Source organism: Cladophialophora bantiana, assembly GCF_000835475.1.
Source record: "Cladophialophora bantiana CBS 173.52 unplaced genomic scaffold supercont1.7, whole genome shotgun sequence".
Classification (NCBI taxonomy): Eukaryota; Fungi; Ascomycota; class Eurotiomycetes; order Chaetothyriales; family Herpotrichiellaceae; genus Cladophialophora; species Cladophialophora bantiana.
In genome coordinates this window covers 956,102-982,907 of record NW_015971581.1, presented here as the reverse complement: position 1 = coordinate 982,907, position 26,806 = coordinate 956,102, and the positions used below count along the sequence as shown (strand labels likewise).

At 53.6% G+C, this 26,806-nt stretch overlaps 9 protein-coding genes across 9 annotated transcripts; 4 read left to right on the top strand and 5 right to left on the bottom strand.

Moving 5' to 3' along the window:
- Positions 1–54: 54 nt before the first annotated feature.
- Positions 55–891, bottom strand: Z519_05349 (uncharacterized protein; the record flags this gene model as incomplete). The annotated part of the gene is made up of 1 exon (XM_016763089.1): positions 55–891. The coding sequence occupies one exon, from the start codon at positions 889–891 to the stop codon at positions 55–57; it is 837 nt and encodes a 278-aa protein (XP_016620702.1).
- A 2,380-nt stretch (positions 892–3,271) lies between these two features.
- Positions 3,272–4,610, bottom strand: Z519_05348 (uncharacterized protein; the record flags this gene model as incomplete). Its single annotated transcript, XM_016763088.1, has 2 exons — positions 3,272–4,106; positions 4,162–4,610. 2 exons carry the CDS (start codon positions 4,608–4,610, stop codon positions 3,272–3,274), a joined length of 1,284 nt encoding a protein of 427 aa, XP_016620701.1.
- A 4,308-nt stretch (positions 4,611–8,918) lies between these two features.
- Z519_05347 (uncharacterized protein) lies at positions 8,919–10,013 on the bottom strand (the record flags this gene model as incomplete). The annotated part of the gene is made up of 1 exon (XM_016763087.1): positions 8,919–10,013. One exon carries the CDS (start codon positions 10,011–10,013, stop codon positions 8,919–8,921), a length of 1,095 nt encoding a protein of 364 aa, XP_016620700.1.
- A 675-nt stretch (positions 10,014–10,688) lies between these two features.
- Z519_05346 (uncharacterized protein) lies at positions 10,689–12,172 on the top strand (the record flags this gene model as incomplete). The annotated part of the gene is made up of 2 exons (XM_016763086.1): positions 10,689–11,770; positions 11,866–12,172. 2 exons carry the CDS (start codon positions 10,689–10,691, stop codon positions 12,170–12,172), a joined length of 1,389 nt encoding a protein of 462 aa, XP_016620699.1.
- A 2,522-nt stretch (positions 12,173–14,694) lies between these two features.
- On the bottom strand, positions 14,695–15,576 carry Z519_05345 (TATA-box-binding protein; the record flags this gene model as incomplete). The annotated part of the gene is made up of 3 exons (XM_016763085.1): positions 14,695–15,120; positions 15,176–15,263; positions 15,323–15,576. 3 exons carry the CDS (start codon positions 15,574–15,576, stop codon positions 14,695–14,697), a joined length of 768 nt encoding a protein of 255 aa, XP_016620698.1.
- A 3,783-nt stretch (positions 15,577–19,359) lies between these two features.
- On the bottom strand, positions 19,360–21,333 carry Z519_05344 (uncharacterized protein; the record flags this gene model as incomplete). The annotated part of the gene is made up of 2 exons (XM_016763084.1): positions 19,360–19,459; positions 19,526–21,333. 2 exons carry the CDS (start codon positions 21,331–21,333, stop codon positions 19,360–19,362), a joined length of 1,908 nt encoding a protein of 635 aa, XP_016620697.1.
- A 575-nt stretch (positions 21,334–21,908) lies between these two features.
- Positions 21,909–22,778, top strand: Z519_05343 (uncharacterized protein; the record flags this gene model as incomplete). The annotated part of the gene is made up of 1 exon (XM_016763083.1): positions 21,909–22,778. The coding sequence occupies one exon, from the start codon at positions 21,909–21,911 to the stop codon at positions 22,776–22,778; it is 870 nt and encodes a 289-aa protein (XP_016620696.1).
- Positions 22,779–23,609: 831 nt separating this feature from the next.
- On the top strand, positions 23,610–24,638 carry Z519_05342 (uncharacterized protein; the record flags this gene model as incomplete). The annotated part of the gene is made up of 1 exon (XM_016763082.1): positions 23,610–24,638. One exon carries the CDS (start codon positions 23,610–23,612, stop codon positions 24,636–24,638), a length of 1,029 nt encoding a protein of 342 aa, XP_016620695.1.
- A 1,433-nt stretch (positions 24,639–26,071) lies between these two features.
- Positions 26,072–26,423, top strand: Z519_05341 (uncharacterized protein; the record flags this gene model as incomplete). The annotated part of the gene is made up of 2 exons (XM_016763081.1): positions 26,072–26,137; positions 26,196–26,423. The coding sequence occupies 2 exons, from the start codon at positions 26,072–26,074 to the stop codon at positions 26,421–26,423; spliced, it is 294 nt and encodes a 97-aa protein (XP_016620694.1).
- Between the last annotated feature and the right edge of the window lie 383 nt (positions 26,424–26,806).

The following is a 26,806-nucleotide window of genomic DNA, read 5'->3' as shown; positions in this document are numbered from 1 at the left end:
CGCTCCCTTCGACTCCCCCATTTGTTCTCCTTTTCTTTTTCAAACTCTCCTCGCTTAATCCGAAGTGAGGTGTGCCAGGGCACGTCCGAGATTCCGCTCCGTGTCTCCGTTCTGCTGCAATCCGGCTGCGAAGAGGTTCCTGACTCGGCGTTGGGTCTCGGGAGTCTCGACGCAGCGCCCAAAAAGGAGCTGCGACTCGTGCAGGTCGGCAAAATTGGCCACGCCGGCGCGCTGGTTCACGATCCTCTTGACGTTGACGAGGGGGAATTTGTCGAACCCTGCTACCCGGCGCGCAAAGGTGTCGACGAACCCGTCCAGGTCGGCATCAGGGAGCGCGCGGTTGATCCATCCGTACAGTTCAGCCGTTGAGGCGCCGAAGTCGTCGCTGCCCAGCACGATTTCCAGCGTGCGAGACCGGCCACACAGACGGGGCAGCCACTCCAGCCCTCCACCGCCGGGCGCGACGCCCGCGCCGACCTCGGGCTGGCCCAAGATGGCCTTCTCGCGGCTGGCGAAGCGCATGTCGCACGCCAGAATGAACTCGCTGCCGATGCCGCGCACGCGCCCGCGGATCGAGGCAATGCTGACGACGTCCAGGTTGCTGAGCCGGTGCACGAAAGTGGGCCAATCGCCCCTTACGGGCGCATAGCCCGGGATATTGACTCCTTCCTTTGGCCAAGCCATGTCATAGTGAGCGCAAAAATACTCAGCTACGTCGCTGTCAAAGACAATCACGCGCACTTGCTGATCCTTTTCGAGATCGTCGAGCAACAGCCGGAGGCCGGCATACAGGTGCGGACCGAATATATTGAGCGGCGGGTTATTGAGCGTCGCGCGCCAGTAGGCTGGAGAAACCTTTGTAATCCGAAGAGCACTGTTGTTTGCAGCCATATTGATGACGATTTCGATGCGGCCCCTCTTGCAACAAAGGTTGAAAGAAAGAAAAAACTGACCTTTTCTTGAACTGGAGATGAGAAGAGCCACGCACGGTATGGCCTCGAGCATTTTTATACCATCGCAATTCGCTGGGCGGTCAAGCCGGATGTTGCCTTTTCAGCAACCAAACTCTTAGACCCACAATAGATCTGGAATCATGGCATGATCTGTTCTTCGGGAATCAGCAATCATGCTTGTGCTGGACCAGTCTATCCATGCCTGGACCAGGGTCACCTGGTTGAGTCCTGCCAAATTAGGTAACCAGCCGTCAGCCTCGTGCAGCTCCCACCGTACGAATGAGGTAACTCACGGTCAGTTCTATGTAGGGTCTTCCACAACCATTTCTTATCAGTATGTTTTTCAGAAATGGTTTCTTGCTTCCTATAAAGATGACAGGATGATTGGTAAATGTGGTAGTACAATATCGTCTCAGTGATGGTTCCAACTGTGTGCCTGCTCGGCACGCAAACGGCATTGGAATTCCTGTCGGACACTCGCCGATCCAGGCACCTGCGGCGTCTGACAATTGCTACTCGGCAGTGAAAATTTTATACATCGCATCCACCGCTGTCGGTATTTGGCAGAGTGTGGGACTGGGCGACAGGCGCTGACCGAGGACTCCTGGCTTCTGTCACGGCCAAGCGCACTGGACCGACGTATGCAGAAAAGGAAGGATATTAGCGGAGCCAGACGACGTTAACGCGCTCGAGCACGAATTGTGAGGAGGCAGTCTTCGGAATTGATTTGAGACTTCTCTCGCACAACTTGAAACCGCCGCTCGTTATGGCGCCGAGCCATGGCTAGGGATGGGCACTCTTGGTTCGGCCATTCCAAACAGACTTCTGAGCTGTACAGCATACCATGAGGATTGGAGTCGATTGAGCTCAAGAGTTTCGATGACATCAGCTTCTTTTGGGAGTCAATGGGCTTTTCTTTGTTACTTTCGCTTATTCTTTCTGCACTAATGATCTTTCTCAACTTCGACAAGCAGGCTAGGTAAAACACTGACCAACACGCTGCTTGAGAGCCTAGAGGCTGTCACGGTGTATAGCCCGAAGTTTGGAGATTCCCCGGAAGGAGCCCCCGATTTATGGCAATCCTAACAATAGCTACAAAGTGAGTGCCGAAGGAATGCTGGAAGCATGGCAAAAAAGGCTCATCGCTAAAGGACATGTACAGTCTGGGGAGCACGATCGGCAATGTGCAAAGGATGTGAAACCACGGACTGGCCTCGATCTTCTTTGAGAACAAGACGGACAGCTCTGTCACAGCTCTGTCATTTTCGTCAAGATCCAAGTGAGTGCAGCATCGAGCTCAATGACAGCGCACTTCGAAAACCGGAAATCCCGCTGGAGACCAGACAGGAGGTCTCGTGGCCACCTCGGCCGTTGATAGCGAGAGGTCCATTCAAACGTCGAAGGCGTCGGAAAGACAAGGGCAAAAAGAAGACAGGCGAGCGTCATCGGATAGCAGGGACCTCTTACACAGAGTCCTTCTCCTCAAGTCAAGGCCGCAGATGATCGCTGTCCTTTGGTTGAAGGCCTGCCAGCTTCCTGGATGAATTGTGTTCCCCGGGCAGTAAATAATAGCACGTTGATTGGACCAAGACCTCGTTCGCACGAATCTTCACCCTGGTCAACCCACGTCGAGCTGAATCCGAAGGAAGAAAGATTTCGTTGGATCAGGGCTGATGACAAGAGGAACTGGAGAGCGAGAATCTTGTTGCCGTGGAGCAGGTAATTGAGCGCCAGAAGTTGCCCATGTGGACGGCGCAAAAACCTCCGCTGAACTTGTCTCACAGGATATTGAAGGAAGGAATTGTTCAGGAAATGGCACTGACGCTGACAAAACAGTGCACAGACCAAAACGGCTCGACCGGCTCCGGCTGAGGCACAAAATTTCGAGGAAAGACAGAATTGAGGCTCTTTTGGAGTGGTGATGGATGGATCGATGGCTGGCTGAATTGCAAGTGATACATTTCTTTTTCTGGAACCTCAGCTCCAAAGGAGCCATGAGATCTCAGCGCGGCTGACCCGCCATTTCCTCAAACAGCCATCAGGCTTCTAGTACTACAAAATCTCTTCTTTCTCATGGAGATGTGAATTCTATCAACACATGGCTTTGCGTCGCTTCAGACATCAGATGACAAACCGAAAGTAATAACGTGCCGTTTCATCAAGAACCAACCATCGAACCGCATAACTGACCCATCTGGCAAGGATTTCGATCCAATAGCAAACGCCAAAGTCGAGATGATTGGAAGTGGAGTGAAATCTAGTGAGGTGAGAAACCTAGGCGGCCACCAAGGAACCCGGTGATGCCAATGGCCGGTGTCTTAAAATCCCATAAACATCTCGTCCAGTTCTTCGACGTCGATTTGCTCGGGGCTCATCATACTCCAGGAAGCCATGCCGATTTCGATTCCGTCCAGGTCAAGAGTCAAATTCGTCTTGGCGACTGGCGCCTGGTGATCAGGTCTGGCCTGGATCATGGGACTGCTCGCAAACAACTTCTGCTCCGGCACGTGGAGGGCTTGATGAGACTGACCGAAGAGAGCCAAGCCCAGTTCTCGGTCACGTTTCTGGCGCTGTTCTGGGGTCTCTTCCAACACCTCGACGGCTGAGGGCTTTTCATCAACCTCGATTGATGCTTGAACGGTAGGACTGTGTAGACTCATGCCACGCGCACGAACCGCGGTGGCTGTTTCCGTGAAGCCACGCTCGTCCTCCTCGAGCGCGGGACTGGGAGCCCGATTAGATCTACGACGGACGTCAGTCGTACTGTCTGGGTTCAGACTACTCCTGGCGCTGAAGTGGTCGCCAGGGGTTGGAGGCTCCATGGGATCATCCTGATCTAGGTCGGGAGAGTATAGTTCAACCTCTGGGCTGGGAGATAGCTGAGCACGATCTCGTTGATCCAGATCATCATCGACCTGGCTGTGGTCTGACACGCTAGGGGTCAGGTTCTTAACCGAGAGAACTGGTTGAGGGAGGATATCCTCGGAAGATTCAGGGAGAGGCATTCGCGGTTGAGTGGTGAGAAAGAAGAAGACCTTTCGTGGGTGAACCGGGATCAGTTCCTTGGCTAGTGGGCACGGCGACAAAGCAGTCCATGGTCTCTTGAGGTAGAGACTGAGGCGGGAGGAGAGCAATGCAGCCGGGTTTGCAGAACTATTAGACCAAGTCAGTGACAACGCTGTCTGAATTCAATACCCTGCGGACTTACTGAGCAATGCTGGCATTGGTGGAAGCCAATATAGCCGCCATATCCCTAATGAGGTGTGGCCTGTTCCCCGTCTTTTCCAACTGCTCGATTACAGCGATCACAATGTCATCGTTGATACCGTCCGTATCTACTTTTCGGATCGGAGCACCCAGCTTTGGCGACGGGGGAGGTGTCTGCTCAACAGCAGCGGCGGCGAGTACGGGTGCGGCTGATCTTGGGAGGTCGATCGCAGGGGAGCCGACCTTGGAGCGCGGGGAGGAAACCGGGGACAGAGGTTCTTCGCCTTCATGAGAGCGCTTCTGCTTCTTTGTTGGAGGCGGAGGAGAAGCAGAGTGTTCTGCAGGTGGTGTTGTCGTCTTGAGAGCTGGGCGGTGAGCGCGAGAGGCATTGGGCAGATGGATGCCCAGCGAAGGCAAGGAAAGCGATTTCCGACGGGTATTGTAAGGCATGGTGAAATGTCATGTGTCGCTGCTTGTGGAAGACACGAGGATGTTGTCGGTGGACTGTTGTATAACAGCACACAGTGAATGACACCGCGACACTGTTGGGCAGGCAGGGGGATGGATGGGCGGGAAGTCGTGTTCAACAGTAAACCGCTCTGTAGAGGAGCCCCAAAAAAGCAGGGAATTTGTTTTTGGGATGGTGGAGTTGTCGAATGGCAGAATGATGATTCAGGCTGCGGCGACACCAGTCGAGGGATGGACTAGTGCAGCGTAGCGCTGGACAAGGGAGGGCGAAAGATGTGACAGATGCGCGGTGGGTTAGACGGACGGGTACATGGACATCGGCGTAGTGATTGGAGGATGAAGGGAGCTGGAATGCGTGGCTGCGATGCAAGGAGCCAGGATCGTGGAGCAATGAAAACTCTCCAGCATGGAGCAGGGATCAGCTTCAGTTGGCCTTCACTGGCTGCGCTCTCGCCTCCTTGCGTCAAGAGATCTTGAGTCGACCACTTGATTTTGTTGGAAGTCAAACGGCGGTAAGCAGCTCGAAGTAGGAGAGAAGTGTGGTGCAGTCTTGTATTCTTCTCTTTAACAGCAGCTTGCTGGACCGAGAGAAGCGAGAAACGAGTAGCGAGAAATGGCGGTAATGGGAGCCTAGCAGGCGTCCGTGCCCTTTGCCTCTGTCACCTGCGCAGCTTCAGGGTCCCGAGAAGGGTCGTGTGAGGAATGTGGGCCTGTTCAAATATTTCTCTGGACTGTCAAGTAGATGCCGATGGCTTATAGTAAATGCACTGTCAAGGGAGGAAAGGAGTTGGGTGTTGCAACGAAAGAACGAGGTCTCTGCGACTTCGACCAGGTGGTGTTGAAAGCTCTGATGCAAACCTGGAAGGGAACCGTGCTGGAGGGGGAATGAGAAGATGCGCAGGCAGATGCCAGGAGGAATCGAGGGAAGAGACTGCACTGGAAGCACCACGCCACAACGACAAACCCCAGCAAAAACCCTCGTGGGCGCTCCGGAAATGGGTCTCTGAGTCCTAAAAATGCCACCGAACTGTCACCAGCTTCCACTTAATGGCGAAGTTCGATGCCTGGGATGCCATTCAGCCATCGACCCAGGTCCCCTGGAATGAGATCCGAGAGCCCAGAGCTGCCCAGAGCCCGTTCACCCTGGTACCAGGCGGCCGTTCTGAGGTGACCAGGCCGCCAAGCTAAAAGTCGGGGTCATCGTTTTAGCCACTAGCTCTTTCCATCCGGCCCCTACTAGCCCAGGCTAGTGTCTTTGGGGCCAACGCTGAGCGCCTAAGCGGCCCTTCTGCAGCTTCCCTTGCAGCCACTGTGAATAACTTGCCATGACCTGTCCACTGGGCTCGCGGATGCACTTGCCCGACTCTTTTACAAACCGCTACGGTACAACTGCCCGACGCCAGTCAACTGTCTCCGTTGCTTTTTACCAGAAGCCTCCACTTGTTTACGTTGTGTAGTTGTCATTGCCTAACACCGCCCAACCAGGTGCAATTGCTATATTCAGTTTCATCCATCGCCGATTCGATGGCAGAGGAGAGAAAGACATCACGGCAAAGTACAAGTACTGCAGCATTTGGGACTTCTGTCGCGGCATTGCCAGAGTTGATTGTGGTGTGATTTTTCCACAGGTCGCATAAACGTCCACTTGTAGTTCTCTACTCGGTACCTCATCGCTCAGGCCCATGTCCTGTCAGATGTGTCCTCTTGGTATCACTTATTACCCTCACTCTTCCTGCAATGCCGAACCACTTACCATTCTCGGAGATATCGATAGACTCTACCACGGCTCGCGTAGCTGCAATGGCTGACATTTCTTTCCATCCTCCCCCAATCCTCACTAATCGAGCCGACAACTTACGGGCACCATCCACCAGTCGAAAGAGCAGGTACTACCCTGTACATATCAAGGTATGTCATCGCAGAGCCAAGTTTTGTAACGGCATGTCGAGTAAGCGCTTGCTGGCTAGGTGATGGTGTGCGGAAGATCGTTGTAGAGCAGCCAACCTTGACACATTGATGGCACACCAAACACATACTTACTTCATAGCGTCCTGAGTTCTGGAAAAGCCCGGCTCTGGAACGGTGGAACCAGAGTTTTGCGCCGGACGCATCTGGATGCGCTTGCATGCAAGGTTGCTGCAGTCTCCAGGGGGTGGCTCGGTGACCAGGACGCCAGCACCAGGCCAGCACCTTGGTTCCGCGAATCAGCGCCCCGCTGCCCCTCCATCCCCCTTCAAAAAATTATTTCCGGAGTAATTTTTTTTCTCACTTTTTCTTTGTCCGCACAAATCCTTTTTCTGAGGAACGGATCCATCCATATTGGGCAATTGACCTGGCCCATCAACACTCTGCCTGTGCCCTGCCCACCATCGCACCAATAGAGGCACGGTCGCATCGCGAAGCTTCGTTGCTCTGGACAACGCTGCCCAGAGTCCGGATGATGATGCTGTCCCGCATCTGGCAGTACCGCGCACTGCGGGCAGCCATAGCTGTACCGGGTACCTAGGCTTCATTGGCGCACAGAGACACACGCTACTACATTGCTCTAGCTGGCTTCGAGTGAATTTCTTTTCATAACCAAACCCACTCAGTTCGCTTTGCCATCATCACTGACGTATTCAAAGCAACATGAAAACGTCAGCGAGAAGCGGAAACAAAAGTCGAAAGAAAAAAAAAAAAAATTGACTTTGCACGATGCCCCCACAATCTGTCCGCTCCATCCGTCTATTACAGCCGAGCAAAACCCTTATCTTCACGTGATCCTTGGCAAGCTTACTTGGATGCGCCCTGGTCGAGCCTGCAACCTCATCTGTCAGAATATCAACTTCCTCGGAAAAGATGGGTGCTGTCCAGAGATGATCTCTCTCCTGGATGTTCGACTGGCAACACCGAGGCGGTCAGCACAGACCCGAGTCTAGACAGATCTACCCTCCAACCTCGCGCTGTGGAATAGATACCTACTTGTTACCTGCTTTTGGAGTTCTGAAACACGGATTGGGCGGAAGGTGTCAACTCGACGAATCAAAGCTAGAGAATAGGTGACGAGCCCGAGACATGATTCGCGTGACAGGGGAGGGAGCTCCAACAGCAACCGAATCGCATGCTGCCGAGTCATGCTTGTGGGGTCAATCGTCCTGGTAGGTCAGGTAGGCTGAGGCCAACCCTGCACAGATATCCTCTACTACTTATATGTCTCCCTGGGATGCAATTCTTATGAGATCACGATTCAAACTCAGTCCCTGCTGTCTTGATCCTTCAGTCTCACCAGTTCAACTATCTCTCCACATTTCGACTCGGTTTGATCCACGCTCGCATAGTCTGCATACGTCGCCATGCGCCTTGTTGCATTTCCGCCAATCTGCGACTCCATCATCTGCAGCCAAGGGAGTATCATGATGCAATAATCATGCGGAGAGCATGTGGTGGTGGTTGAGACGTCTCCAACTCTCCTCCAGCTTGGAGTCCGTCAATCGGTTGCCGCAGCACTGCGGTGCCATTCTTTCAGCTCTCATCTCGCCGACTATTCATCTAGATCTGCGAACATAGAAATCTAATTCTTCCCGACTTTCCCGTCATCATATGGTTATACGATTGCCAATTGGATGTTTGATCTCGTATCATTCTCAACCACCCTGCTCATTCGCTCACATCTTTCCCTTCTCGGCATCTGTCAACTCGTTCTGAGTTCTGTCGCATGTACTCCGCACAATGATGGGAGGATGATTGCCTTGCAGTGTATTGCTAGCATGTTGGGGATCATTCAGCGACAATCATATAATCTAAAACAGCCTACATAGCACGGCCGAACCCTTACCCTATGGGGAGTACTTTGCGAATAAAAGTCACCGGAGTGGCACTTCCGCTTTTACTCGATCGTCAAAAATGAACTCGGTACCAGGCAGATGCCGGATAACATAGCATTACCTTCAAACTTTACGGGCGGAGTCTTGTCCCCTGCTTTGCTGACTTCAGGCCTTGAGCCAAGCAGAAACACGGACTATTTGCTAGGGTTGCAAATACTGGGTGCTGGGGTAGTCCGCACGAAGCCGTTCAGAGACCGCTCGTGGGTGGCTCGAGTCACACAGGCTGGTGATACCGCGGAGAGAAGAGCACGTGGGGCATCGTCCTCTCCTCCTTTTCTCCTCAGCCTCGTGGTCCGTGCCTCGCACAGGGTGTGGGTGAATTCTACTACCACAAACACGAAACAATCCATCAGGAAACCTCTTGTAGCTTTAAAGATATCATTGCTAGGGCATGTTCGAACTCGGTAAATTCTCCAGCGCTCTTCACTCAATTCTGACTAAACCACCCACCCGTCCATCCTTTCACCTTCACACCCTGACTGAGATCAACGACAGCGTGCTTTCCACCGTCCACGTTCTCCGACCCCATTTCTCTCTCGTTTTCACTTCTGGGCCTTGGTTTCGGCCTCAGAACGTATTCATAAGTCGTCCCGAAGTGATATCTCTTCTTCCTTTCCACAATCAGCCCGCTATCCCTTACGACTTGCTCGATATCCTTGTTCCACCAACATCCATAGTGGTCGGCGTGCATTTTTGCCCCGTTGTCCAAGACTCGATTGATGAATCCAAGGTATGACCGGCCGTGTTCGAGAAGGAGGATCCTCCCTCCCAAATCCCCGCCTTGCTCTGCAACGAGCGTGTCTTCCTCCTGTTGCCTTTTCTGTTCTGGCTCCGAGGCACGGTGATCTGTACGTTTTTTCAGATCTGCAAGACGTTGTTTGGATTCTTTCTCGATTATTTTCATGTCCACGCCAGAGCTCTTCTCCCCGGGCTGTCTGCACAATTCTCCCAGCCGTTTCAAAAATGCGACTGGGTTCGTCTCGCTGCAAATCCCCATGGTCTGAATGATGGTATCAAATCCACCTTCCGGCCTCTTGATAAGGCTCTTGTCACTGGCGTCACCGACTACGAATTGCACGGGCCCGGGAAATCGCCTCTTCTCCTTCGCCTTCTCCTGTAGCGTCTCGAACTTTTTCTGTGCCTGGTACAGCATGATCTCACTCAGATCATTAAACACCAAGCGTTCCACTCTCCTGTCTTCTGGTGTCACAAGAGGGTCCAAGCGGTATAGCTCCATATTCCTCCCAGTGCCAGCACTCACTTCTAGCACGTTGCCTCTTGCCTCTCTGCATAACTTTTCCCTTTTGCTCCTCAAAAACATGAGCTTTTCGGATAATTCGACTTCGTCATCAAAGTTCCTCGAGAGATCCAGCCATCTTGAAGAGACATCGGCGTTTTGCGGAAGATCGAGATTCTCATACTCCTTTACAGAGCGCGTGTAGGACACGTACGTGTAGGCGACGTACGTGGAGAGGAAGAAGCCGAAAAGCGAAGTGATCCAGAAATAGGTGTTGGAGGACATGTGGATACGCTGTCTCCTGTGTTTGGCGGCGAGAGCGTCGAGGGCATCTTGGGCGGACGCGCGGTCGAGGAGGGTCGGCCTGGGTCTATGTTGCGATTGGGGCTGTCCAGGTCGAGGGATGTTGGGGTTTGGAATGGTTTGCTTTGTGGAAGCGTATCTGCGTGATGCGAGGTAATAAGAGGAGCTAGAAGCAGGTCTCACAGCTTTTACAGATGCTGACAACGCGCACCGACGGACTGAACGCGAAAGAGACTGCTGCTGATGGAGACATCTTGATGTTGAGTGAGAAGCTGCGCGCTTCGCAGAAATAGAGAATGCGAGGTGCGGAATCCTCGAGGACTCTACATACAGCCTTGAAATTTCCGCCATGGCTAAGTAATGGCCAAATATCAACTGTTCATGTGTTGGACTTCCACATTGGACAACGACGCTGCCCATCTCGAATTGTTTGTGCCTGGAACCAAGAATACTGTGTACAGCTTTTTAGCCGAGATTGATCCGACCTCGGACATTGGAAGGGCGCGCACATCTTGAGCCCTCCCTTTGTCTGCGGAGAACGACGTCTTGTTGGGCTGCCGGCTAGAAAGGGGCTCATATCTCGCTGTGCTGCGTTCGGTAAGTTTATGAACTCTCGTCGCTCAAAAGCGCAAGGTAGATACAAAAGTCCTGTCCACCATGTCTGACGCTCCGGTGGCGCAGCAGATATTGATCGTTGGAGCCGGCGTCTTTGGCCTCTCCACGGCGCTGTCGCTGCTCTCCAATCCCACGTACAATGCCAGCCGCATAACCATCATCGATGCCTCTCCCTCGCTGCCCAACCCCTCTGGCTCCTCCGTCGACGCCAACCGCATTGTCCGCGCCGACTACGCTGGCAAACACTATGCCCAGTTGGCCTCCCAAGCGCAAGAACTCTGGCGCGACACGAGGAAGGAAGCCTGGGGAGGCGAAGGCAGATACTATGAGCCCGGGTTCGTGCTGACGGCTGATGAAGACAAAGATGCCTACTTGATGGAGTCTTTGGCCAATGTGAGAAGACTGGCAGAGGAGAGTGGTAGAAATGTGGACTCGAGCAAGATCAGAGAATTACACGGACAGGACGAGATCCGGAAAGCAACGGGCTACGACGGGGTAAGTGGCGATCATGGGTACGCGAACTTCAACTCGGGGTGGGCTGATGCCGAAGCATGTGTTGCGCATGCTTTGAGAAGGATCCAGAGTGAGAGCGACGGTCGCGTTGCCATCCGCCCAGGTGCACAGGTTGCGAGGCTGGTCTTTTCCGGAAGCGAGTGTCAGGGCGTGGAATTGGTCGGCGGAGAGCAGATTCTGGCAGAGTTGACCGTCTTGGCTGCTGGCGCGTGGAGTCCTAGCCTCATCGACCTTCAGGGGCGATGTCTTGCCACCGGGCAGACGATGGCGTTTCTGGAGATCTCGCCTGAAGAGCAGGCGGCAATGGGAAACAGGCCGACCGTCATGAATATGAGTCGAGGGACATTCATCATACCACCGAGAGGGAAAGAACTCAAAATTGCGAGGCATGGATACGGATATCGAAACCCGGTGAAGATATCAAAGGGGGTCATCAACCCTGATGCCCCAAGCGACCTTGATCCCGGATACGTGGAAGTCAGCGTGCCCAAAGTCGGCATCCCCATTCCGCTGGAAGCTGAAGAAGCCCTGCGGGAAGCCCTTGGCGAGCTTCTGCCTCAGCTGGCCAACAGACCGTTCACGCGCACGCGGATATGTTGGTACTGTGATACGTAAGTCTATTTCCTCAAGACTCTTCACCCCCGTCGTCCTATCATGCCATTATCGCCCGAAAAGCAGTCTCTCAACGCATTGAATTTGGAAACAGACCCAGCGGCGACTTCCTCATCACCTTTCACCCGGATTTCAAACGTCTTTTCCTCGCCACAGGGGGGTCAGGTCACGGGTTCAAGTTCTTCCCCGTGATAGGCGACAAAATTGTCGCCGCGATCCAAGGAACGCTGGAGCCGGAGTTGGCGCAGATCTGGAGATGGAGGAGCGAAGAGGATTTGAGAGACACGATTAAGCGCGGCGGGGACAGCGGAGGGGAGTTCACGGGGTGTGAAGATGGAAGCCGAGCGGGACCAAAGGGGATGGTGCTGGAGGAGGAGATGCAAAGACAGAAGTCGAGGTAGGGCGAGGACGACGTCCTTGATCTGCGTCATGTGGATATGAGAAGGAATGAATGGAAAAGTACGGATTGCCGAGTACTGCTCAACTGGAATGCACCAGAGTCACTCTGATGGGCAGTGTGAAAGCAAAAGCCTGGTGAGATTTAGTGCTCTCGGCGCCCATCCATTCCATCCGTTTCATTCCAGCCCCGGGAACCACGCACTTAATCACACAGGAAAGTTGTCTCACTCACAGCACGGACAGACAACAAGCCGCGGCGCTGAAACGGTACCGGCCACGGAAAAACGCGAGGGTGCAACACGCGGATGTGCCAATCCCTGGCCTCCCTCGTCTCCTTTCGTCCCTTGCGAAGATGGTTCTAGTTCTGGTTCTGGTCCCGGCTCAAGGTCCTCACACCAACCACCGCGACATTCCCGTCCTCCTTTTTTTTTATTCTTTATATTTTATTTTAATTTATCTTCCTTCTTGATCATTCCCTTCTTCGTCACCTCGTCTGTCTCTGTCTCATCGTCATCACCATGACTCACCATCTACTTGCTTCAAAGAGGGAAGAAATTGCGCACAACCATGGATCCGCGCCACTTGCCCGACTCTACCTGCCTGCTTTCGCCAGTCATCCGTCGCCTACACACCTCAGCCTTCTTGTCTACTTTCTTCTCTCCCTTTCACTCGTCATGCAACCTTCCACTCCCAGAACCTGGCATACTTAGGACGAATGTCTACTCGGTGCCGAATGAGACGCATCACACGAAAGAAGCTTGAAATACAGACAAACCACGCACATACGCACCTCCTTCCGCTGATGTCTAGTCCAGTGAGTTGAGAGGGATCCACGCCATTAACGCAACCGTCGCCGGCGGGGAAAGGGAGGCAGCGAACTGGAATCCAACCCTCTCGCGAAGACGAGGAGGGGTGTTCGTGGTGACGGTTGACGCCACGGTACCCTGATAGGATGCTGGCGTGAAGGTAAGTGATATAAGCCATCAATCTTTCATCCTCACCTCCTTCCTTCCATCCATTAAAGTGCCATTCGCTCACAATCCAATTATTAACACAGCACGACGACGAAAACAAGGTATTCATACCGTCCCGCCCTTCCCACACAGATTCAGACGAGCAACCGCGTATGTACGCATGTATCCACGTAGATATATGCCTGGGTACAAGCATAGGTAGTTGTCTCCCGTCTCTTTTTCATGTTCGCCAATCCTGATCTCGTCTCATGTACCGAGTACAGAGTACGTAATATCCATTACAGAACCCTCTCAATCGACCCCTGATCTGATCTGATCCGATCTGGCCAGATATGGTATTGAGCTCTCTTTCTTACTTACTACTTACTCCTCACATCCATACGGAGTACAACCACACGCCGCACTCATTCACTGATCCGCCCATCCGCCATATACCACCCACGCAACAAGGAACGCGAACCAAAAGCCAGAACCAAAAGCCAGAACCAAAACCAGAACCAGAACCAGAACCAGTCGCGTTCTTCGTTGCACCCCAAACAAATACCGCCGTTCCTCCCCCAGGAAGGTACAGGAACAAAACAATACGAATGAATCCACAAAGTTGTTGCGCAGCGAACAGAGAACATGCTTCTTCACACAAACTCTTGGCCTCGGTTTCTCGACAGCTACAAGTGCCAAATCTTATGAAAATGCACAAGAAAAAGAAAAGCTGGCAGCCCGCAACAAGCCAAGTCCATGGAGGGATGAGAATTCATATTGAGCTATCATCATGCAGTCGTGGGCAGCACTGACTACGATCCTGGTGTCGTGTCAACCCTCCTATCCGTTCACTCCATTTGGAGTCCGCCACTCAGCATTTTCTGCTGCTTTTTACCTCGAACAATCTGAGCAAATGAGCGGAGTCTCCCTCGCCCATCTGTTTTTTGGTTTCCCATGACGCAAAAAAAATCCAGTCATGGATGGAGAACCCCAAGCTTAGAAATGTAAAAGTTAAGCCTCCCATATCCGGTAAGGATATCTGTGCGCCGGGTAGCAACTGGTAAGTGACGTGTTCTCTCACTGCCACACAACCAGGAACGCGGAGAGGAAATTGAAGAGATATTTCCACACAAGACGGTACGCGAAATCGACCAGCGCCGAATACCGTCCCCCAAGCTGATGTCCCCTTGTCGATGAAGACCCAATATCTAATACGGTGTAAGCAGGCCGACTGCACCCACGCCCTTTTTAGTGCCTTTGCCCCAGGAAACAATATGAAGGGATTTCGCTCAAAAACGCCATGCAATGCTCATAGATAGTCGTGACACAGGCGCGAAACAAGGGCGAGATTTGGTAAGTAGTTTTTGGCGTAATGCTTGGCTTGCAAAACGCAACACCAAAGCATGTCGGCTTCCCTGCGACAGTGTGACCATTGCCAGGGAGGAGCCGCGGTATAAAGATTGACTGTTGATACAAGGCTAACGGGAAAACCCCGCCCCACGTAAGTTGATCTAGACTTTGCGGAAGTCTAGGCCCAAGTTAGTAGAGTAGGTGTGGAACGACCGTGGTGTTCAATGCATACCTGATAGCGTCGGGTAGATCTGCTCGAAGGCCTGATAGATCTCCTCACGGACCTTGGCTCCTGTGAGCACAATCTTGCCACTGACAAAGATCAACAAGACGATCTTTGGCTTGATCATGCGATAGATGAGACCCGGAAATAGTTCGGGCTCATACGAGCTAAAAGGATGATGCTTTGACGCAAGACCTTCCAGTCGAATGGGGAACTTGATGTCGCATGAGCCGACAATGTTCTGGATCTTGAAGTCGGTGAACTTGGCATTGAAGCCCAGTTTTTGGATGATACGAGCGTACTTGCGGCTGGCAAGTTTCGAATCATCTTCCGACTTTGCGCCAGTGACGACCATCTTGCCTGACGCGAAGATCAAGGCAGTGGTTTTGGGGTCGCGGATACGCATGATGACAGCAGCGAAACGCTGAATCAGTTAGTGGGTGCTGAGACTACCAAGCACGAGTGAGTCGGGGACTTACCTTGGGATTGTACTCAGCGTTGCGAGCATGGAGTGCAATGGTCTTGAGATCGAGACGACAGTCCAGATTGACCGTAGCGACGATATTTCTTGAGAATGTTAACCTCTGCTGACCTTGAGAAAAGGACAACAAAGGGACAATACTCACTGCAAGGTGGGTACAATACCACTCACTCCAGCGCCAGGAGTTGCGCCAGGGGTCTGCGGAGCCTGCATGGCATTTCCTCCCTGCGGCCCATTGGTCTTCCCATCTGCGTATGAGCCACCGTTTAGGTTTTGTCCGTCTTTCTCAGAGGAGGGCGGTGTCAGATCCCCAGCACCACCGGGAAACGACAGAGACGCGGGAGAGGTGAAGGCTTTGGCCTGCTGCGCGGTGGATGGGTGAGTGGTAAGAGACTCCATGATTGCAAGAACGTGAGGTTGTCGGTGCGACGCAATAAAGGGGTCGCAGCTGGTATCCTTGTCGATGTGAGAGATCGAAGAAGGACGAAAGCAGTCTGGAGAAATTTAAAAAAGGTCAGGTTAGGATGAGGAATTGATGAGTGACTTAGAAGGTGGCGAGGGTGCGGCAGAGAGGCGATCGATCGCGTCGGTCGGTCGGGGCTGCGAGGCTCGACTTTGGAGGCTGAAGTGAATTTCGCAATTGAATTCACTTGAACCCGCAGTAGGCAGCAGCGGCGTCTCAACTCGACGACGACGACGGATTCTGTAGATCGGAAGAATTGACCTGGAGGAGGAAAGGTAGAGAAGATGGATGCGGTGGTGGTTCGTACCGAGATGTGGGAGATGAACAACTCAATGTCTCCCCTACAACACAACTGCCCTACTTTCCAACTGAGAAGTCGGTCGACTGATTGAGTCTTGGTCCCAGATCAGATCTGGAGAAACTTGTTCGTCTGGTCTGGAGGGCGACGACGAGGTTGGGAGAACAGGGAGCAAGAGGAAGCAAGAGTGCGTAGATTTGCGATTGCGAATTACTTAAGAGCGGAAAGTGCAGACAGTCTATTGTGGCTTGCTTGGTTTTCTTCTTTTTCTTTGTTTCCTTTGGTTTGCCCTTTGTGAAGAGAGTGGCAGGCGCGGGTCGCAGGTGAGATCTGGGGGGATCTGGTTTGCGGGATGCGCCCAAGAGAATTTATGGCGGCACGATTTGTGTGGGAGAGCCAATCGATGCCAGAGAGAGGGAGGATTAATCGCAGGCTGGCAAGAGGAATTGCGCGTTGGATGCCGTGCGAAGATGGGATGGAAAATAGAGGGGGGGTGGATGGGAGTGGTTTGGCAGGAGGGAGTGCCAAGAACGAAAAAGGTCAGGACAGGAAAAAAGAGGTCGGCTGTACTTCGCGCGGAAAGAGGGCGAAGGAGGCATTTATAGTGCCAGGCAGTCGCCACAGAGCGCAGACTGGGAACCCCGCCCTGGAAGGGGCGCTATGCTTAAAATGGTCTAGCACGTGTCATCTGGGCGCCCGAGTGTCCTGGAACCTGCCCACACTGCACCCTCATCCACCAGGAATCTGCCCATGTTAGGGTTAGCAGGCCTATGCAGGCCTGTGCAGCCACCCCTGCAACCTTTTTCGCACTGGACGCTGCACCTTATCTGCCCCTTTTCTTCCCTCTGGCTTGCTGCATACCACTCCAAGCCCGCGCCAGGGCATTCCTGCCTAATCCGCCCTGCCGTACCCCCTAAACTAAAGTATGCATGATGCATCAACACCGAGAGCAAAACATTCTGCCATGACTCGTGCCATCATCAGAGCGTCCTGAAAAGATGATGAGCTGTGTGTGAAACAGAATTTTCACTTTCGGATGGGCATGGCAGGATTGGGAAGGGAGCTCCGGAACGTGGGCCCTGCTCACGTGGTTGGCGGTGGTCCTTCAGGTGTTTGTGCTGGAGATGTGCCGTGAGTGACTTTGGCATGACTGGGAAGAGGTCGGTTTGCCGCCCATCTTCCCAGTTTTTTTTTTTTTATTTGCCTGCAACATACCGAGTAGAGCTGTCGGGAACCGGGCAGTGAGCTGTCAAACATACCCGCCTCGTATACGAGGTCACCGCGCTCAACGATAGCAAACAACCCAAAGCCAGTTAGGTACCGGGTATGGTGATAAGAAAAAGAGGGAAATTCTTGTTGCAAACAAAGTTGGGAAGGGGAGGCAAAAGGGAATGAGCGATGAGTCACGGACCTGACGCGGTTTGGGCGATCGGTGCCAGTCGGTGCCATCGGGTGGTCAATTTGTTTCACATGCTAGCTTGGCATGCACCTCGGTGCAGGGATGACGACAACCGGCTGTCCAATCACCCTCCGGAAACCGTGTCCAGAAAGCCGCCCAAAAAGTCCCTAAAACCGGTGTCGTTCCAGCCAATGAACCTACGTGAATATACGAAGGATCCACAATCCGTCCACCTTCCGAGCTTGGCCACCCATCGCTTTCGGAGAGCCTGCCCTTTTCGGTCGTGCACGTTCAGCCTTGTGATCCGAGCCTCGTGATCAAGGCCACCTACTTGTACTACCAAGTACCTTGTCACTACATACCATGGTATCACGAAAGAAAGGTGATGCGCCAATTGACATGATATCGTGTTTGCTTGATGTTTTACGTGCCATCGTTGACTGTACAATCAGCGATCTATGTATTTTGCTTTCAAAGTCCTGGTAAGTCTTCTCTGGCGTGCTAACTACCCCCCGGCAGCCCCCCGGGTAAGATCTGCTCCGAAGCGAGAACCAAAGGCATACCTGATCCACACGGAAAAGAAGATTTCTGCCATGTCAACACGCAACACAAATGCATATGCACCGCGAAGTTTTAGTCGCATGTACTATTCTCAGACACGGATGCATCCTTGGACCACTCACCACTCCAGTGGCCCGGTGGGATGGCGAGTTCCTCGCACTCGTCAACCAAGACCAGAACACGGTCGAGATCCCCTCATAACTTACTCGCGCGCCGCCGGTCTCCTGTTCAGTACCGTCGACATTGTGCGGATAGAACCGAGGCAGTGGTTGACTGTGATGACGAGACCGGAGGTCCATATCCCCCGCGGTCTGGCGCTGCAGGGAGGAGGACAGGTCCGAGTCGACATTCGGAGACTGCCAAAGGCCTTCATTCGCCCTCGCCGTGGCTGTGGCGCACTGTACAGAAGAGATGACGAGGACGAGTGGCGGATTCAACCCGGATGGATTTCCATGACGTCTATCCGTCGATGAGCGGGAATCCTGCTTCGCCAACTATGTCCCGCTCCATGGGCATTGAATCTCCCACCGGGTTCTCAAGATGCTTCAACGGATGTGCAAGGGATGCCAGCTGTGCTTCGGATTTCACACGCGGTTGTCGCTACTTGTGAGCTCTAGCCGAAGAGAAGCCAGGGGGTATTCCAGACGGTTCATTGACCCAGTCCAAAGGCCCAAGGGATTGGAAAAACGGGCCTGTTTGTTTGTCCGGCCTGCGCTCTTCCGCCCAACTCTGCCGGCTGGTCTGCTGGAGCCTTACATCGAGATCGGGCCACGCATGCCTTGGTATGCTATGCTTTGCTCCGTGTGCTCGGACAATCCCGTTCTATTGCCATGGCCCCGGGTGCTTCAGCGAGGAGCGTCACTCGTCTCCGCGGCGAAACATACAAGTACCAAGGGCATATTGCACACCACGTTCCAGACTTCCTTCCGACTGCACCATAAATAGAGAGATACTAGTATGTCACGATCATGATCACCAGAGGTTGGTACCAGTAATTGTGTCTTGAATACTTTAAAATGAAGCTGTAGTCACTTGTATTCAGATATATATGCAACTGGCCACCACGGCGGGATTGGGGTTGGTCCTGGAGGTCCCCCCTCAAGTTGGCTTGTCTCCCTGGAGCAGTGAAAGCGCACCCATTGCATTACCCCTCTTGCGATGACCCTGGCTTGCTGGCTAGTTGGTTAAATGTCGATATTGTATCGTATGATGCTTCTTCGAGATCAGGTTCGTGTTATGTGCGATGAGATCAGGACTACGGTGCTTTTCGCAAACAGCGACTGAAACCCAGATGGCATGTGATATATCCAGAACTCAAGCATATCGTACACGGATCCCACCCAGAGATTAAACCATCTTGGACAGAGACTCCTGGGATGCGATGGAAGATTGCCTTCCTGACATCAGTTGAACCCTGTCAAGTCCGTGCTGCACCGTCATAATTTCCTCCCATACTGCCTCTCAAGTAATGCTATAGCTTGGTCCTTCACCACCTTGCGGGGTTTGCCAATTGATGTCTTGGTCTGGGACTTTGATATCGCATGTTTTGCAATGAATGCAGCTGTCGGCATAAGGGTAAGCGTTCAGAACAACAAACATCGTACCGTTAGCGTGACGGGAAACTTACTTCTGAGCATTGATCTGAAACCGCACGCCAATAGCTTTGGTGTCATCCTCCACATACTCATAGACGCCGGCCGGACAAAACCGGTTCTCGATGCCTTTATACTTCGGCCACTCCTTCTGCGCATGAGCGTCCCAGTCCTTCACCTGCAGATGCACAGGTTGGTCCTCCTCATGGTTCGTGCCAGTTCGTGACACGCTGGTTAAGATATCAAAGGTGATTTCGCCGTCAGGCTTCGGATACTCAATCTTGGGAAATTTGTCTGCGGGTTTCGTGGCCGCCCAGTCTGGCTGCTTGTGCTTCAAAGTCCAAGGCATCATGCCACGGAAGACAAAGGCCTCGAGGCCAGAGTACATGATGCCACCATAGATGCCCAGGGGGTTGTGGAAGGATGGTCGCATGTTCCGCACAGCTTTGAGTTCAGGCCAGATCCAGCTTTCCCGCAGGGCATCCTCGTAGTTATACAGGAAGATGGTGCTTGTCTCTTTGTTGTGCGCGAGGGCTTGATACGCGGCTTCGGCAGCCAACATGCCAGATTTCATCGACGTGTGCGTGCCCTTGATCTTGGGCACATTGAGGAAGCCGGCAGTGTCGCCGATTAGGGCGCCTCCGGGGAATGCACATTTCGGTATTGACTGAAAGCCGCCTTCGTTGAGAGCGCGTGCACCGTACGCGATGCACTTGCCGCCCTCCAGAACTGACTTGTAGAACGGATGAAGCTTCAGACGCTGAAACTCGCCATAGGGGGATATCCAGGGGTTGGCATAGTCGAGGCCAACAACCAATCCCAGGCTTACCAAGTTGTCCCCGAAGTGATACATCCATCCGCCACCGTAGGTGTCCTTGGACAGTGGATAGCCCATGGTATGAGAGATTTCACCCTTCTTAAACTTGTCTGGCTGGACTTCCCACACCTCTTTCAATCCAAGTCCATAGGTTTGCGGTTGGCAGTCCCTCCTCAGATCAAACTTCTTGGACACTGGCTTGGTCAGGCTGCCATGGCACCCTTCAGCCAGAAGCGTCACTCTGGCATGGAACTCCATACCACGCTCAAAACTGGCTTTTGCTTTTCCATTTCTCCCCACGCCCTGGTCGTTTGTAGCAACGCCCTTAACTGCGCCTTCATTGTTGTACAGGATCTCGGCGCCCGCAAAGCCCGCATATATTTCGACGCCCACCTCTTCCGCTCTCTCGCCCAACCACTTGGTAAACTGACTCAGAGAAATGATATAGTTGCCCTTGTTGTGCATCTGCGGCGGCGCCGGTATAGGAATTGCCCCTGATTTTGTGAGGAATCGCATCTTGTCCGGCCCAGCAGGCGTGGCCCCCGTAAATCGATTCTCGTTGTCCTCGCTCAACCAATCCGGGATCAACTCATTGATAGCTCTCGGTTCCAACACATTGCCCGATACAATATGTGCGCCCACCTCTCCGGCCTTTTCCAGGACTACCACGCGAAATTCTTCGTTCCCGGCCTCATTGGCTAGCTGCTTTAACCGGATGGCGGCACTCAATCCCGCTGGACCGGCGCCCACGATGCAGACGTCGACCTGGTCGGACTCACGCTCGACGCTAGCCGGGTCGAAGCCGTTTTCCTCGACATCTGCATAGCGTCGCTGCAGGCTGGCGGAAATGGAGCGTCTTTGGCCCGCAACAAAGACTGGTCTTGTGGCTCGTGACAGGCTGCGACCAGCTCGGCGCGATGCGGGGCAAGCTTGGAATACCGAACCTGAGGGTCTGGTGTAGAAACGACATTGTTGGACTGGAGCGGCGAGCCTCAGCAGAGGCCTCGGAAGGGGTTGCAAGGCCATTGGAAGTGCGCTGGGCCTGGAAAAGAGGTTGGAAGGAGAGCAGGATTGGCCTTTTCACATGAAAACTTGAGGTTTGGAAATGCTTCGGCGATTGAGTATTTCGGTGCGAAAGACGTCACTAGGTCCGTGGCTCTAGGCGGTTGGAGGGCGGTTGGCCTCGGCTCATCATGCTAGTGAAAGGCCCCTTCGGCTGCGAGAATCACCCACCAATGACCACCGCCGTAATCCAAAGCACTCTCTCCTTCTGCCCGTCGTGTCTTGCCGTCCCTCACTGTCGAAGCCCATTTTTCTGCTGCTGTCAGCTTTGCCTCTAGAATCCTCCATTGCCGTCATGTCAAGGTGGGCAAACATGTATGCAGCCCCACGACAATGTATCTCAGGCCACTACGATGCATTATCTTCCATGTACAAGGATGGACGCAGGGAAGACGGAGGCAGAATCATGACACGCACTCCGTCCACTATCCCCTAACCCCGAACAAGGTGAGCGCTTCAATTAATGTCCATTACTCATGCGGGAGCTTCATCTAGATGATTGATCCTCTCTGTGCCTCTTCTATCTCACAACCGCCAAAATGACAGCCTATGCACGTGTCGGGGTCTGCACAGGGTCCAACAAAGGCATCGGACTCGCCATTGTTCGCCAACTCGCCCTCCAGTATCCTCGATCCCCGCGCAATAGCGGCCCTTTACTCATCTACCTTACCGCACGAAACGAAGAGCGAGGACAGGCAGCGCTTGAGTCAATCAAGCTGGATCCGCAGCTAAAACGTGCAAAGGCTTTGAGAATTTATGGAGGACTCGCTGATGTGAAATATCTTCCACTCGATATCGACAGCAAGCAGAGCATCGAAGAGTTTGCAGCCATGATTAAACGAGAGCATCCTGATGGCATAGATTTCTTGATCAACAATGCCGCAATTGCGATGGACGGGTTTAACGAAAATGTGGCCAAGAAGACTCTGCATTGCAATTACTTCGGGACCTTGGAGGTCACGCAACAACTGCTGCCGCATATCAAGGATGGCGGGAGACTGGTCAACGTCGCTAGCATGGCGGGCCAACTAGGTTCCAGATACTCGAGCTCCATCCGGTCTCGATTCTTGCGCGCAAAGACACCGGAAGAGATCACCCAACTGATGGAAGAGTTCTCAACGGCGGTGTCGAATGGAACACACCGAAAAGATTGGCCAAGCTCAGCCTATGCTGTCTCAAAGGCTGGCGTGATAGGGATGACGAAGACCATCGCTGAGCAGAGCGCGCACAAGGGCCGTAAAGTCTTGATCAACAGCTGTTGCCCTGGCTACGTCAAGACCGACATGACCAAAGGCGGCGGAGTAAAGACACCAGACCAAGGAGCGCAAACGCCGGTGTTGTTGGCCATTGGAGACATCAAAGGGAACGGGCAATTCTGGTCGAATGAGAAGATCTCTAGCTGGGAGTAACAAATGGTAGGACAAGTCGGCTCTAGATTTGATAAAATGGGCGTCACGGCGACACCAAATCCCTGCACAAATATATCATCTGTATAGTAAAGCGTCCTCTGTTCTGCGACTCAGCTGCCACTGAAGTGTTTTGTCATACTCACCACCTGGTTTTGTTGTATACTGCGACCTCAAATGGCTACCAGTACCGAATCTTCGTCCGTGCCGTCCACGTCCGGCGCTGGCAGCCATGGCAAGGCTCCAAAACAGGGAGTTACAAGTTCAGTCATATTCCCCGCGAGCCCACTGGTTCCGTTCTCCGAAGCGAGCGTAAGCACCATGCGTCGCATCATCTCGTCATCCAATTCAACGCACCATCTCGCACGAACGGTAGCCGCTGGGCTTCCTCTTTTAGTTCGGCCCAAGAGCATGGACCACCAACCCGACTATTCTGTTCCAGTTTAATTTCCCTCTTTGGTCCCAACCGTCTGGGTCAGCCACTAGGTCCCCACCCAGCCTTATTGGTCCGCTTCCCTCAGTCAGGAACACCTCTAACACCAACGACGACGTAAGGGGAACCGGTGTTAAGGTAAGAGTCAACAGAGCAAGATGCGCCGGAGGAGCACAGGTTATCTCCTCTATCTTGCAGGGTGAGTGAAATCATGGAAGGGGATGAAAAGATCATGACGCGGTATGGAGGGAGGAGCAAATGTTATATATAATGAGCCGTGATGGGCAGGCCTGTGATGAGATGCCCAAGGTTCCAGTTCCAACACCAACACCAACCCCAAGTCTTTCTTCCGCCCAGATATTTTGAGAAAAGAAAATCAGCTCTCCGTCTCACTGAAAAACATGACGACTCGCTACACCGAAGCGCACCTCCCCTCTAACCTAACCGGGCCAGGCGACTCCCGCCCGACCGCGCTCCAGATCATCGCGGACAACAAGCTCGAAAACGCCCTGGAGGACAAAGTCGTCCTGGTGACGGGCTGTTCGAGTGGTATCGGGGTTGAGACCGTGCGGGCGCTCAAGGTCACAGGGGCCAGGATCTACGCGGCAGTGCGGAACCTCGAAAAGGGCCGCGCGGCGCTCGCGGACATGCTGCTGGAGTCAGGGCGGACAGGGAGGGTCGAGCTGCTCCAGCTCGACACGGCGGACTTTGCGAGCGTGCGGCGCTGCGCGGCGGACTTCCTCGCCAGGGAGAAGCAGTTGAACATTCTCATCACCAACGCGGGGATCATGGCCGTGCCAGACCGGCAACTCACGCGCGACGGCCACGAGCTGCAGTTCCAGACCAACCACCTGGGGCATTTCCTGCTGTTTGAGCTGCTCAAGCCCGCGCTGCTGGCCGGCTCGAGTCCGGCGTTCCACTCGCGCGTCGTCGTCGTCTCGTCTATCGGCCACCGGCAATCGCGCATCGTGTTCGACGACCTCTCGCTCTCCCGCGACGGCGCGTACACACCCTTTGGCGCGTACGGCCAGTCCAAGACGGCAAACATCTACATGGCCAACGAGATCGAGCGGCGCTATGGCGGCCGCGGCGGCCCGCTGCACGCGTGGTCGCTGCACCCAGGCGGCATCGACACCGGCTTGCAAGTGCACGCCGACTTCTCGGCCCTCTTGGCCTTGCCAGAGATCCGACGGGGCATGAAGTCTTTGCAGCAGGGCGCCGCGACGTCGGTGCTGGCCGCCGTGGGCACCGAGCTAGAGGGCAAAGGGGGGAAATTCCTCGACGACTGCGCCGTCAGTAGTCCCGTGGACATCGACCAGGCTGACGTCTTGCAGGCCCCCAGCCATGCCGAGTGGTGCTACGATGTCGAGGCCGCCAAGAGGTTGTGGTCTGTCAGTTGCCAGCTCGTGGGCGTGGAGGACGAGGAATGAGACACTGAGCGGCCTAATGTATCTGTCTACAACAGGATGTCCCTAAATCGGCAGACAGCCGAAGGGAAGGGAAGCGGGAGCGGATTTTGTTGAAAGGGAACAATTCTTCCTTCTTTTTGAAGAGAGCGAGAGAGACACATACCAATACTAATACCAATGATAGCGACAGTCTTTTCCACTTGATTTCTCTCTCAGACGGCCTGTCTGGGTGGTGGAAATCGTTGTGTATTTTACACCTCTTACCAGTTCGGCCTTACGAATCGACGAACAACCTGGCAAAGGATTGCTGCAACCATCAGAAGCGTATGAGCCGCGTCTAGCGTGTCGCCAGAGATGGAGATTTTATTCAATATGTAAACGGCAGCTCCTTCCCCTTTGGCGTCTCTTCCAGTCGTGGATGGCTGGGGTAATCGATATACTCGCGCTGGACATAACGGCCCGGATCACCACTAAAGTCAGTTTGGAGGATGCTCCAGCCATTTCCGAGCCAATTGAGACGATTGACAGGCTTGCCTTCCCTATCGCCGTCATACACGTACTCGTAAATCTTCCCATCGTGGGCTTCGGAGGGCTTCGATGGCGTGGCGGCAATACGGCGAGAAGCATTTCGCAGGCGAAGCGTGGGTGAAAGTCACGGACGGGAAGCCAACATTGCACTCCATATGGGGTCACCAACCGTGCAGACGAGTAGTGGATGCACCGAATGAGGAAGCGCTCAGTAGTTTCGAGCCTCCTCTGTATCCCCTTGGGCCCACATTTAGCGAGAGTCGGGGACCGCTTCCTACCAAGTAAGTATCTGAACGTTAGATGTAGACTTGACCTGGATGTCTCAAACCATCATGAGAGGTATTACTAAGGTTGGTCCAGCTCGCTCAGCGAAAGTCGCCGGCTCGCATCCATGCACTCCCCGATGCGACGCCAGGTGGAACCGAGATACGAGGCGGAATTTCCATTCGCGAGATACGGCCTTTCTATTGTTCATCCCAGGCCCCTCCTGTTAGGAAAAAGGTGCCGAAGTCCTGTGATAGCAGCCGCGTTGGGAAACGACGGAGCGACGGAGCACAGCCAGTCTGTGGGACGTGCGCAAGAACAGGCCCTTCAGCGGCATGTGTCTTGGAACCATGCAAGGGGGGACGTCGAGGTGAGGACCACTATCTCCCCCGATATGTGAGACTCTGGACTGACTATAATACCTCTAAAGGAAGATCGAGCTCTTGGAAAAACGCATTACCGAACTTGAGCAAGAGCGAAGCGGTGCGTCAATATTGTCGAATAAAGTCCCTTTGCCCGCATCTGACTGTCCGTCAGTTCGACCGCAAATCCCGTCGTCGTCGTCGTCGTCGTCGTCGCCAAGACATGCCTCGCACTGGACAGATTCAACTGGACTCGGTGAGGGGCTGGAATCAACAACACTAGACTCTGGCCGGTTCACAATGGCCGGAGATGGCCATCGTGGACCAAAGGATATGGAGGCTCTGTCGGATCATGCAAAGGACCAGGTAATGTGCCCATGAAGGTATATAAACCACGCGTGGAGAAAATATTGACACATGTCAGGGACACCACAATTTCCAAGTCGACGGCATGGGAATCGTCGTAAACGATGGATTGGTGTACTCCCTTCCAGAGGACGAGGAGTCGCTCTACTTTGGCCAGTCCAGCACATATAACTTCGTTTACCAAGGCCAACAGATCCTCCGGGACTCAAGCCGGAGTTTCCTGGAGGAGGACCATTTCTTGGACGAGAGCTATCCTTCAGACCAGTATGCCGCAGAATCGTACTAACAAAAATGTCTTTTTTTGAGGCTAACAACAAGAACAGGATGAGACGGGCGCGTAGCGGCATTTGACGACTACGTTCTCCCACCCAAGAAGGAGGCGGACGGCCTGATGGCCATATTCTGGAGTCAAGTCTATCCTCTGCACCCCTTTGTCGACCAGAGCACATTCCAAACGGCGTGGCATGGAAACATGCTGTCTCCGCTGGCGGACCTGGGCCAGCTGTGTGTTGATGGACCGGTGATGTGAAAGGACAAGTCTCCTACATTCAAGCGATGAACTGATAGCGAGATGCAGGAGATCAGCCACTATCTACGGCCGGCCGCCGATGACCACGTCGAGGACAGCACAGTGGCTAATCCCTTCTGAACTGGCGATCCAGCGCGAAA